This window comes from Sinocyclocheilus rhinocerous, unplaced genomic scaffold, assembly GCF_001515625.1.
Source record: "Sinocyclocheilus rhinocerous isolate Xijiao unplaced genomic scaffold, SAMN03320098_v1.1 scaffold1975, whole genome shotgun sequence".
NCBI lineage: Eukaryota > Metazoa > Chordata > Actinopteri > Cypriniformes > Cyprinidae > Sinocyclocheilus > Sinocyclocheilus rhinocerous.
Genome location: NW_015640048.1, coordinates 7100 through 19116, shown reverse-complemented (window position 1 = coordinate 19116; position 12017 = coordinate 7100). Strand labels below are relative to the sequence as shown.

Sequence of the window (12017 nt, the reverse complement as noted above, 5' to 3'; positions counted from 1 at the left end):
CCTTTATGTCGTCTACACGTGACAAACCTGTTGGTTTTCACTGTAAAAAATGACCGTGAATTTAATGGTAAAAGACTGTAAAAATGCTACAGTAAAAACCTGTTAAATGGTTAACGGTAAATTCCCCTACTATATACGGTGAAAAACTTTATTGGACATTACATGTATTGGACATCAATTTTACGGTAGTATATCGTTTTTGGAAGTGAAAAAGACCGTATAATTTACAGTGAATAACTGTAAATTGACATTCCCAGAATTCCCTGCGTTACATTTCAAATTTGATGTTTTTTTGTTTAAATAACTATGTTTTTTCTTATCAGTTTTGTATATTAGGGTTGTGCGTTACACCTAATGTTGTTAATGAATGTTTATTGCATTATTTCAGTTTCATGTGTGTTACCATGATGGTGTTTAGCGTTTGTGTGAATGACACTGTGCACCTTCTATATATGTTATTATTTAAAAGCTGCTTGTGATGGGCTTTGGTTCATCATGTGACTTTCTCATCACCACCTGCATTTGGTGGTTATCAGTGTATTACAAAGGTACAAAACAGATTTCAGTACTTCAATAGGTTGGTATATTAACATTAAATCAAATTAAATTACGGTATTTAACTGTAAATTGAAGTTAAAACCGTAAAACCTCAAATGTTGCTACCGTATTTTTTACGGTAAAATTCTTTTTTTTACCGTAAATTTTACGGATTTTTTTTTACAGTGTAGAGTTAGAGGGTCAAATAAAGATGGTAGAGATGTGTTTTTAACCGATTCTTGAAGATGGTTAAGGACTCAGCTGCTCAGATTGAGTTGGGCAGGTCATTCCACCAGGAGGGAACATTTAATTTAAAAGTCCGTGAAAGTGATTTTGTGCTTCTTTGGGATGAACAATAAAGCGACGTTCACTTGCAGAACGCAAGCTTCTAGAGGCACATAAGTGTGAAGTAATGAATTCAGGTAAAGGGGTGCAGAGCCAGTGGTGGTTTTGTCAATGCCTTGTTGCACCAATTCAAATGACAGTTGCATCAAGAAACAAGTATGTCACTGTGAACTCCATGAGAGGGCAAAGGTCATTCCAGAGGTCACAGGTCATCGAAACATCCTTTAAAAGCTGCTTTAATGATTCAAATTGCTTCAAAAAATGATAATTTAGATTCCCAAAATTAAAATGTCTAATAAAAATGTAATTAATACATGCATTTCCTAAATAATGTAATTTAATTATTTTATTTACTTTTTTTATTTATAAATAATTCCTAGTTTTCATGCATCAAGAGACATTTAGAGATGATGAGGCTGTTTTTATGAAAGTCAACCGATTATCCATCGCTGATAAACAGAAGAGCTAATGCTGAGTCTCATATCAGTGTGAGTGAGTGTCGTGGAGTTTGTGTTCATTTGAGTGTGATGGAGGTTTTTGTGCGACTCTTTATCACTGTGTGAACTTGGCGCTACTGATGTAGTGGTAACTCTGACAGTAATAATGTCCAGCATCTTCAGTTTTGGACTCCACTGATGGTCAGAGTGAAATCACTGTTAGATCCACTGCCACTGAATCTAGATGGAGTTCCTGACTGGAGGCTGCTTGAATAATAAATCAGGAGTTTAGGAGCTTCTCCAGGTTTCTGTAAGAACAAGCTGGTATAATGACGCTGTGAACTATCACTGGTTGGAACTAAAAAGGTTGCACTTTTACTCTTATTTATATATTTTAATTTTATATTTAGTTCATATTGAATGTTTGGTAGTAAACATTGTAAAGATGATTTTATTGTCATGGCATCTTTGTTTTCATCAAGTGAACTATAATTATTTATGTTATTTCTTAATAATGTGATTTTATGAGTTATCAGAGCTTCAGCTCTTTTTTCCTCATTGATAATTAAGTTCTAAATGTTAAAAAGGTGCACTGAAATCAATTGTACATTAGTTTGATATTTTGGTACCACTTTGATTTTACTTTAAAATTTAAAACAGTAATTCAAATTAAATTTTCAGATTAATGTGTTGAGTAAATGCTGCAGATATTTTCAAAGGGGAAATTCCGGTTGCTTAGTTGAATTTTTGTTAATATTTGATAGGTTAATAATTTATAGTAGACATGCCAGACAAAAGTTGTATTTTCTATATTTTAAAACAAACTTTTGTACCTAATTTCCTATTGCTGTCTTCAAAAATTTGCTGTTCATTCAATAAAGCTTCTGAACGCCTTACATTTGTGTTCGACTGCATCATTGATCAGTGTGTCCTTCCTTCACTAAAGTTTCAGCTGCTGTTGATGGGTTGTAATAGTTGAGAACAGCTGCGTTTAGCAGTAAATGTGAACTGAAGCTCTTGGGGTTTGAACATGGTCTCTGGAGACGGAGCTGCTCTATTCTGAGACGATCACAATCACTAAAGCTGCCAATGCAAATCTGATTTTCAGCTTAAACTCACAGTTTCACTGTTGTCAACAGTTATGAAGTTTGAGTGGTAGTGTTATACGTTTTTCAAGAATACATTACAATTATATAAGGTATGAGTGTAGTAGAATCTACAAAAAACCTACAACTATAAAACTGGAACTAACAAAAAAGTTGTGTCAAGCCCGTCACAGGACAGATCACAGTCTAAAAGAGCTGATTTGACTCCTAACTCAGTTTTGAGCTCATGTGTAGTTCTGTGTTTGGTCTCTGTGTGTCAGTAGTGAGTGATAGTGTTTGAGCAGCTGCAGCATCAGTTCATCACTGTGACTCTGACTGACGGAGGTTTTTGTACGACTCTTTATCACTGTGTGAACACATAACCACCACTGCTGTGGTAACTCTGACAGTAATAATGTCCAGCATCTTCAGTCTGGATCTGACTGACGGAGGTTTTTGAACGACTCTTTATCACTGTGTGAACACATAACCACCACTGCTGTGGTAACTCTGACAGTAATAATGTCCAGCATCTTCAGTCTGGACTCCACTGATGGTCAGAGTGAAATCAGTCGCAGATGATGCACTGCCACTGAATCTAGATGGAGTTCCACTGTAACGGTCTGCTGTTCGATATATGTTTAGGAGCTTCTCCAGGTTTCTGTAAGTACCAGCTTAAATAGTAACGTGGCGCACTATATTCAGCCACATCTCTGCTGGTTTTACAGTTGATTTTGACTGTTTCTTCCGGTTGAGCTGCTGTCGTTGAGGGACTCTGAGTGACGCTGATCTGTCCTCTACTCTCTGAAACACACAACAAGAAGAAAATCAACTCAAAACTCTGACAATATACTTGAAGAAATGAATTCATATCAAACTTGTGCTCCACAAACCTTGAGCAAACGCTGTGAGAGTCCAGATGAAGATGATGATGAAGGTCATGTTGATGAAGATTGTTGTGTGTGTCAGTGATGAAGTGTTAAACTCACAGCACTATAAACACTCTCAGAGCACTGAAGCATCTGATCAATATGCAAACACACTCCACATCATTTACCTGGAGACAGTCGCTCATTACAGTTTTTTACAATCATTTTTGCACTAATAACAGAACCTTCATATATTTTTTCAAAACTCTAGACACAAAACTCAAAACAGTTATTATTTGTAACACAGGCTGTCCAATGTTCAAAACTTTACATATTGCGTTCATATCTTTAAAGAAGCCTTGCATTTGCAGTTTTTCAAAACTCTAGACACAAAACTCAAAACAGTCATTATTTGTAACACAGGCTGTCCAATGTTCAAAACTTTGCAAGGCTTCTTTAAAGATATGAATGCAATATGCATTTGCAGAAGCATTGGTTCAAAAAACTAATTTATTATGAAATATCATAGGAACATTACTTTAGATCACCCACACACAAGATACCCATAGTTTCACTGTGTAGTTTTTAGTACAATCATTAAATATAGTTCAAAACACATGATGCATCTTTCATTATGGTTCTACACATCCATACACCATTGTAACAGACTAGAGAGAAAAGTACAGACACTGGAATCATTAAACAAAATTTGAAAATTATTGATGAAATAATCAACTCACAACAGGGTTTTCAAAAAAACTTTAAATAAGAAAAAAATAGATAAGAAAAAAAGATAAGAAAAAACAACAGTAGGCCTACAATAAAATGTCAACTGGATTGTTCCTCACTGCATTTCTATGTTTTTATCAACCATGTCTTGTGGATTTGGCCATTGGTTCTCATCCCCATCATAATTAGGGTGACCATACGGGCCATTTGTACTGGACGCACCCTTGCCAGGCTTTCTATATTGCCTAAAATATCCAGCTTTTGGCTGTTTGCGCTGTGCAGATCGATCGTTGTATGACATTATTTCACGAGAGCTATTGAGAGCAGAGCAGACGGCTCCTTATGCCTTCAAATCGCTCTCAGCGAACATCTTTCTGGGCCCCTCTCAACCGCTGGGCTCTCAACCTCTCCTCCATGTCATGGCCAGGGTAAAGCCTTCCTCATCCAAATATTGTAGGAAAAACAAATACTGATAACAATGATATAGAATTTTTTTCTCTTAACAACAGCCATCTTGAAACTGATCATACCTGAACATACTCAGTTCTCAGTTGCTTCACTTTCATAATCTAAACATTTAATATTGTTCATCATTTTCCATAAAAACTATGCTTCAAGAGTAATGCAACAGTTAGCATTTTGAGCAGTTGTGTCAATTGATAGTTAGATCATTGTAAAGAAATGAATAGACACTCAATTCAGATGTAATGTGCGAGTTGCATTTTGAAATAGTAATACGTTGATGTTAAGATGTGTCATTTTGAACCAGTGATTTTAGTTCAATGAACAAAAGATCTTTGGTTCATGTGTATTGTATCCAAGCATTTGGAAAAAGTGTTAAGTGTTTTGAAAAAGGTGCGTGTTAAGTGTTTTGAAAAATGTGCATTTTGATCATCAGTTGTGAATTATGTGTCTAGAGTTTTGAAAAATGACATGAAGGTTCTGTTATTAGTGCAAAAATAACAGACACAAAATACTGACATGAGGAAAAAATTTTCTTTTTCATAATATCTTCTAATAGCCAACCTGTTACAAATTAGATCAGATCATTCACCTACAAATAAATCTTAAAGGCTTTACAAAAGTACAAAACTTTAGTATTTTATCCTGACTCTCTCCTGTGAGACTTTGAGAATATTTTTGACTGTAGCTGGATAGAAACATGACTGTTAATCCCTAAATTTTATGCCAAATCCATGGATGTTCCTGCAGGTTTTTACAGACATGAGGATCATCACACGAGTCTCTGTCAATCACTGAATCAACTGAGTTTAATTGTGAGTCGTGTCACACATGATATAAAAATGTCATAAATTCAGTTTCATGCTTTAGAAATAATGCAGACTGCATAAAGAAGTAACTGCAGATGAAGTAACTGAAGGTAATGTCTGCTGTGAGTGGATGTGTTTGTTGGAGACTCAGTTGATGTGTGTTTGTGCAGTTAGTGAAGCGTTCAGGAGGTTTTTGTTCAGCTGCTCTATTAGTTTCTATCACTGTGGTGGACTTTCGGCAGCGGCACCAAACTGGATGTTGGCAGTAAGTCAATCATCATTTAATATTATTAATACAACAACTGACTGTTAAACACTTTGTTGCTCTATAGAATGGATACACTTTTCAGCTTATTTATATATTAATTTTATTTTTAGTTTACATTGAATGTTTGGCAGTCAACATTGTAAAGATGATTTTATTGTCATGGCATCTTTGTTTTCATCCAGTGAACTAAAATAATTTCCGTCATTTCTTAATAACTTGATTTTATGAGTTTTCAAAGCTTCAGCTCTTTTTTCCTCATTGATAATTAAATTCTAAATGTTAAAAAGGTGCACTGAAATCAAATGTACATTAGTCTGTCAATTTAGCACCACTTTGATTTTACTTGAAAATTTAAGACAGTAAATAAACTTACATTTTAAGATTAGTGTGTTGATTTTTAAGCAAAGCATGCAGATATTTTCAAACTGGAAATTATGGTTGCTTAATTGTATTTTTGTTAATATTTGATAGGTTAATAATTTATAATAGACATGCAAGACAAAAGTTATATTTTATATTTTTTACAACAAACTTTTGTACCCAATCTTCTCATGCTGTCATCAAACATTGTAATGAATTCCAGCAGTTATTGTGTTTATTCACATCTGTTCTTTGATGCTTTTAATAAAAGTGACTAACATTGAAGTTGATAATGAAAATGACTCTTCAAATCAATATATTTCACCAAACTTTCTTTCCTTTGCTGATCACAGGTTTTGTAAAAATTCATTCAAGTGACTTGCAGTTTAATATTATAAAAATGACTAATAAAACTATCACTGTATAAATTGTTCCTATATTTTTCTGAAGCTGAAAGGAGAGAAATGCTTTCTTCTTCACTGAGTTGACTGTTGTGTGTTTGTCAGGCGTCACTCGTCCTAAAGTGAGCGTCCTGCCGCCCTCCAGTGCAGAGATCTCCTCAAAGAAGACAGCGACACTGGTGTGTGTGGCCAGCAAGGGCTTCCCGTCAGACTGGAGCCTGAGCTGGAAGGTGGACGGGAGCAGCAGGTCTCAGGAGAGCAGCGCTGGGCTCCTGGAGAAGGACGGTCTGTACAGCTGGAGCAGCAGCCTGACTCTCTCTGAGCAGGAGTGGATGGAGAGCGTCTCAGTGAGCTGTGAGGCCACACGGAGCGGCCAGCCTGCGCTCACTGGACACGTGACGAGACAGCAGTGTTCAGAGTAGATCTGCTGCTCTTCTCACTCATGTCTCACATGGAGACTAACAGCACATGAGCGACTCCTTCATTCTCCACATCCAGCTTCAGTCGCTCGCATCTGCATCTGCTCTGCTTTGTGTGCTTCATACAAGACTATATGTGTGATTTATCATTCAGTGGTCATGCTATTAAACTTTACTCAATAAATAAAATTTAATTGTAACTGTTCTTTTTTGTCATTTTTGTTTTGGGTCTTTCTTTGGATCAGCGCTTTAGCTCACATTAAAAATAATAATAATTTTTTTAAAAACTTCTCTCAACGGACCAAGAAAAAACACCTTCAGATACATTATGAAATATTATGAACCTCACAAATATAGTGTTAGATTAACATATTTACTCTAACAAGTGGAAAACTAAATGAATGCTTTATATTTAATTTTTATGAAAATCCTGACTGTTGAGTGTGTGATAGTGTTTGAGCAGCTGCAGCATCAGTTCATCACTGTGACTCTGACTGACGGAGGTTTTTGTACGACTCTTTATCACTGTGTGAACACATTAACACTGTTGATCCAGTGTGCACTCATACAGTAATAATGTCCAGCATCTTCAGTCTGGACTCCACTGATGGTCAGAGTGAAATCTCTCCCAGATGATCTGCTGCCAGTGAATCTAGATGGAGTTCCTGATTGCCGATTGATTGCTGCATAAATCAAGAGTTTAGGAGCTTCTCCAGGTTTCTGTAAGTACCAGCTAAGATAATGGCTTCCATTGTGACAGCAGTTGGGATCACTGTTAAATGTACAGGTTACAGTGACTGAGTGTCCAGTTTGAGCGAGCAGCACTGAGGGAGTTTGAGTCACTGTCACCTGCAAAAGATTCTGTTAAATGAGAAAGATTAGAAAGAACAGATACTTTTACAACCATATATCTTCACAACATGCATAAAAATAACAAGTAAATAACATAATATCTTTACTGGCACGAACCTCTACATAATACTGCCAGTGTCCAGATCAATATGGCGATGAAAGTCATTTTTGTTGGTTGTAGGTTCAGTTAGAGTGTAAAACAGTTGTTGATCATGTTTGATGTTTGTCAGAGTTATAAACACATGCAGAGCACTGAAGCGTGTGGCGCTCATGTAAAACACACTCTCTATGCAAACACTTCAGGAGAATGCCAACAAGTTTAAGTTGGTTTAATGTGCTGTTTCACTAAGACTTAAGAAAATATTTAATGAGTTCACATGTTAATATAATCTTTCATTGATATAAAGCAACATCGCACATGCAAGAGCGCTGCTTCTTCTGAATATCAGATCAACAGCATGATTGTAAATGTGATATTGCTTTTATACAACCATTTATTAAACAATAGGTTACTACTGATTAATTTACTTTATAGTGAATGAGTCATCTCATGAGTCATCATCGAGTGAATTAACTGAATAAACTGGAATATCTCGTGACTGTCAATGAATTGGGCACTGAACAGATTAGAACAAATCTTTTTTGGTGAAAGGATTTGATAAAGATTGGAGTCACTTTGATGAATCAAAATCCCCAGCAGAGAGTTGAGTTTGTTGCGTCAGAACTCACAGGTGATTCGTCTGATTTCTGTTTACTACAAAAAAAAAAACTATTCTGTTTACTAAGACAAATGGAGCTACTGTACGAGATGTAGAGTGGAAGTCAAGATTTCTCTAATTAAATTCTGTGTAGGCTACTCCTCACACATGGATTCAGAAGACTTTGAATGTAGCGCACAAGTCATGTGAACTACTTTTATTACGCCTTTTTTCATGTTTAGAGTTTGACATCCAGAGTCATCAACTGCCTTTGTGTGGAAAGAGAAGCTTGAACTTTCTGCTAAACTGCTAAACATCCCTATTTGTGTTCCCCAGATTCATGGGTTTGGAGTGACATAAGGGTGAGTAAATTATTTAAATTATTCTATGAACTGTCACTCCTCCCACAGTCTACCTTTTTCAAATTGAAATCACCAAATTACTCCAAGTTACATCAATGCAAAGATACTTTTTGTTAGATTTGTTAGAAGACGCTGAAATAACCTGTGCCATAAGACAAAAATCAGGCCTGTTTTGTTTGTTTACAGATATGTTTGCTCTAGTGGACTGTGATGGAAGAGAAAACTTTTGAAATCCTCTGTCTCTCTGTCTCTGTCTCTGTCTCTGTCTCTCTCTCTCTCTCTCTCTCTCTCTCTCTCTCTGACTGACGGAGGTCTTTGTACGACTCTTTATCACTGTGTGAACACTGGACCACTGTGGTAACTCTGACAGTAATAATGTCCAGCATCTTCAGTCTGGACTCCACTGATGGTCAGAGTAAAATCAGTTTTAGACTCTGACAGTAATAATGTCCAGTATCTTCAGTCTGGACTCCACTGATGGTCAGAGTGAAATCACTGTTAGATCCACTGCCACTGAATCTAGATGGCGTTCCGGTGTAAAGTTTTTTTGCTAAATAAATCAGGAGTTTAGGAGCTTCTCCAGGTTTCTGTAAGTACCAGGCTAGAGGCTCATAACTCCAACCCTGTTGTACTTCAGGGCTGGTTTTACAGGACATGGTAACTGTGTCTCCTGGTTGAACAGGTTTGACTGCAGGCGTCTGAGTGACTGTCACTTCAGCTGCTGAGTCTACATCAAGAAAAATGAATAAACATTCAGAATTCAGTATTTGTTGAAGGACAGTATTTCTAGCACAGATGATCAGTTAGAATAGAGTATGTTTATTTCCTCACCTGTGAAACAGTAGCTAGTGAAGATCCAGATGAAGATGGTGATGAAGCTCATGGTTGCTGTTGGTTCAGATTCTCAGAGTTCAAACTCACAGAGCTATAAAACCTCCTGAAGCTTGTGCTGCAATGCAAATCATCTCTATGTAAATCTGTGTATGGGTTACAGCAGATGATGCATGTGAAAAATAACAGTGTTTAGGATCTTTTCTCATGTTATGAGTCAAAAACATTTACTCAAGTGTCTGAAGCTACAGGTTTTCTGATGATTCAAACAACGGAGTTGCATTACTAACTCCATTAGGAGGTCAAAAGTCATTCCAGAGGTCACAGGTCATCAAAACTATTATTAAATCTGCTTTAATGATTAAAAATGCATTGAGAAATGCATGATCATTTAGAAACCTAAGTCAAGTCACCTTTTTTTATATAGCGCTTTTAACAATGCAGATTGTGTCAAAGCAGCTTTTCAGTATTAAATAGGGAAAATAGTGTGTAATAATGCAAAATGGTAAACACTAAATTTTCAGTTTAAGTCAGTTCATCATTCATTCAGTGATGTCATCGTCCAGCTCAGTTCAGACAGTTCAAATAGTATCTGTGCAATAAAGTTGACGATATCGCTGGAAATTAAGTGTCCCCAACTAAGCAAGCCAGAGGCGACAGCGGCAAGGAACCAAAACTCCATCGGTGACAGAAGTGGAGACAAACAGAAATTTAGTTAATGAGCATTTTTAAATAAATTAATAAAACTATTAAGTTTGCTGATGATTATGATTGTAAGTGTCTTAACAGAAGATTTAAAAAAAAAACAAATTCATAATTCAAACTTACGGTGGAAAATTATAATTGATTGGAAATGTCAAAATAAAAATATATTTTTTAAAATACATTTAATATTGAAATTATTATTTGCATTTGTTTTCTAAATCTTATGAAGAAATCACAAAATATTAATCAATTTTCATGTGGAAAATGTTTTTAAAAATTCGTTTGAGATTAAAATGTTCTGTAACTTACTAATTCTGAAAAATATTTTTTTATCATTTATGTAAATTTTATAATTCCTAAAGCTTTTAAATGTCATTTTTTATTTTACATGAATAATTTAACATCCTATTTTTACTAACATTTCAATGTGTTTTAATGAATTCACTGCAAAAATCTATTTAATTATTTCTTGAGAGATAGAATTTTGCTATAATTCTTGGTAAATTTACAAATTAAGGGTTTTTTAAATGCATGACACAAAAGTTTGATAATACATCCAACATGAATATAATTTTGTTTGGGATGCCAGACAAAAAAAAATTAAGAGCATTTAAGAGCATTTGTAAAAAATGATTCATTTAAACTACATAAACTATCACATTTGCTGATGTTTATGATTGTGTCTGAATAGCAGAATATTTTCAAAATACAATTAATATTGAAATGATCATTTACATTTTTTTCTAATTCTTATAACAACATTACAATATAATCATCAATGGACAATGTTTTTCAAAATCATTCTGGGGATCAATTTAAATTTAAATGATTAATTTAAAGTCAAATCATCTTAAAAATTTTTTTACAGTGTTTCATTTCTGCTTCTGTTGTGTGTGTGTGTGTGTGTGTGTGTGTTTCAGCTGGTCCCGCAGTGAAGCCCTCCGTGTCTCTGCTGCCTCCCTCTTCTCTGCAGATCTCTGGAGACTCAGCCGCACTGCTCTGCCTGCTCAGCTCTTACTCTCCACAGGGGGCGCAGGTGAGCTGGACGCTGGACGGGTCAGAGGTCACCGAGGGGGTTCAGACCAGCGCAGAGAGCGAGCGGGACGGACGCTACAGCCGCAGCAGCGTCCTGAGCCTCAGCAAAGCACGCTGGGAAGACGGCGAGCGCTTCGTCTGCAGAGTAACACATGACGGAGCTGATCACGAGACCTCGTTCCTCAAGAGCTCCGAGTGCTGATGTTTCTCCAGTGAAGAGCAGCAGGATTCACAGCAGTCACCTGATTTACAGCTCAATACTCAAGCAGTCTTTCAATGTGCTGCCATTGCTGTTCATTCAATAAAGCTTCTGAACGCCTTACATTTGTGTTCGACTGCATCATTGATCAGTGTGTCCTTCCTTCACTAAAGTTTCAGCTGCTGTTGATGGATTGTAATAGTTGAGAACAGCTGCGTTTAGCAGTAAATGTGAACTGAAGCTCTTGGGGTTTGAACATGGTCTCTGGAGACGGAGCTGCTCTATTCTGAGACGATCACAATCACTAAAGCTGCCAATGCAAATCTGATTTTCAGCTCAAACTCACAGTTTCACTGTTTGATCGGTTAAACTGGATCAGTTTCACTTCTGCTCATGGACTGATGAGTTACGAGTAATAAACTCATTATCAGCTTGAGAAACTGCTCAAGATAGTCTTTGTGGTGTTGGTGCCACAAAATGACTTTACTATGACTTTAGAATATGATTCAAGTTTATTTGTACAGCGCTTTTCACGATACAAATCATTGCAAAGCAACTTTACAGCAAATTAAGTTTCTACAATATTTAGTAGTAGCTTATCAGTGGTGACTGTC

General features: G+C 36.2%; 4 gene segments (V, D, J or C); 2 read left to right on the top strand and 2 right to left on the bottom strand.

Annotated features, from left to right (window-relative positions):
- Positions 1-1434: 1434 nt before the first annotated feature.
- On the bottom strand, positions 1435-3375 carry LOC107752417 (Ig kappa chain V-I region CAR-like). The segment is given in 3 exon segments: positions 1435-1605; positions 3044-3208; positions 3298-3375. Coding segments are annotated over 3 exon segments (385 nt in total).
- A 2011-nt stretch (positions 3376-5386) lies between these two features.
- LOC107752416 (Ig lambda chain C region-like) lies at positions 5387-6875 on the top strand. The segment is given in 3 exon segments: positions 5387-5395; positions 5487-5538; positions 6408-6875. Coding segments are annotated over 3 exon segments (378 nt in total).
- A 2088-nt stretch (positions 6876-8963) lies between these two features.
- On the bottom strand, positions 8964-9528 carry LOC107752415 (Ig kappa chain V-III region NG9-like). The segment is given in 3 exon segments: positions 8964-9010; positions 9082-9360; positions 9465-9528. Coding segments are annotated over 3 exon segments (378 nt in total).
- A 703-nt stretch (positions 9529-10231) lies between these two features.
- Positions 10232-11670, top strand: LOC107752414 (Ig lambda-3 chain C region-like). The segment is given in 2 exon segments: positions 10232-10237; positions 11038-11670. Coding segments are annotated over 2 exon segments (375 nt in total).
- The last annotated feature ends 347 nt before the right edge of the window (positions 11671-12017 follow it).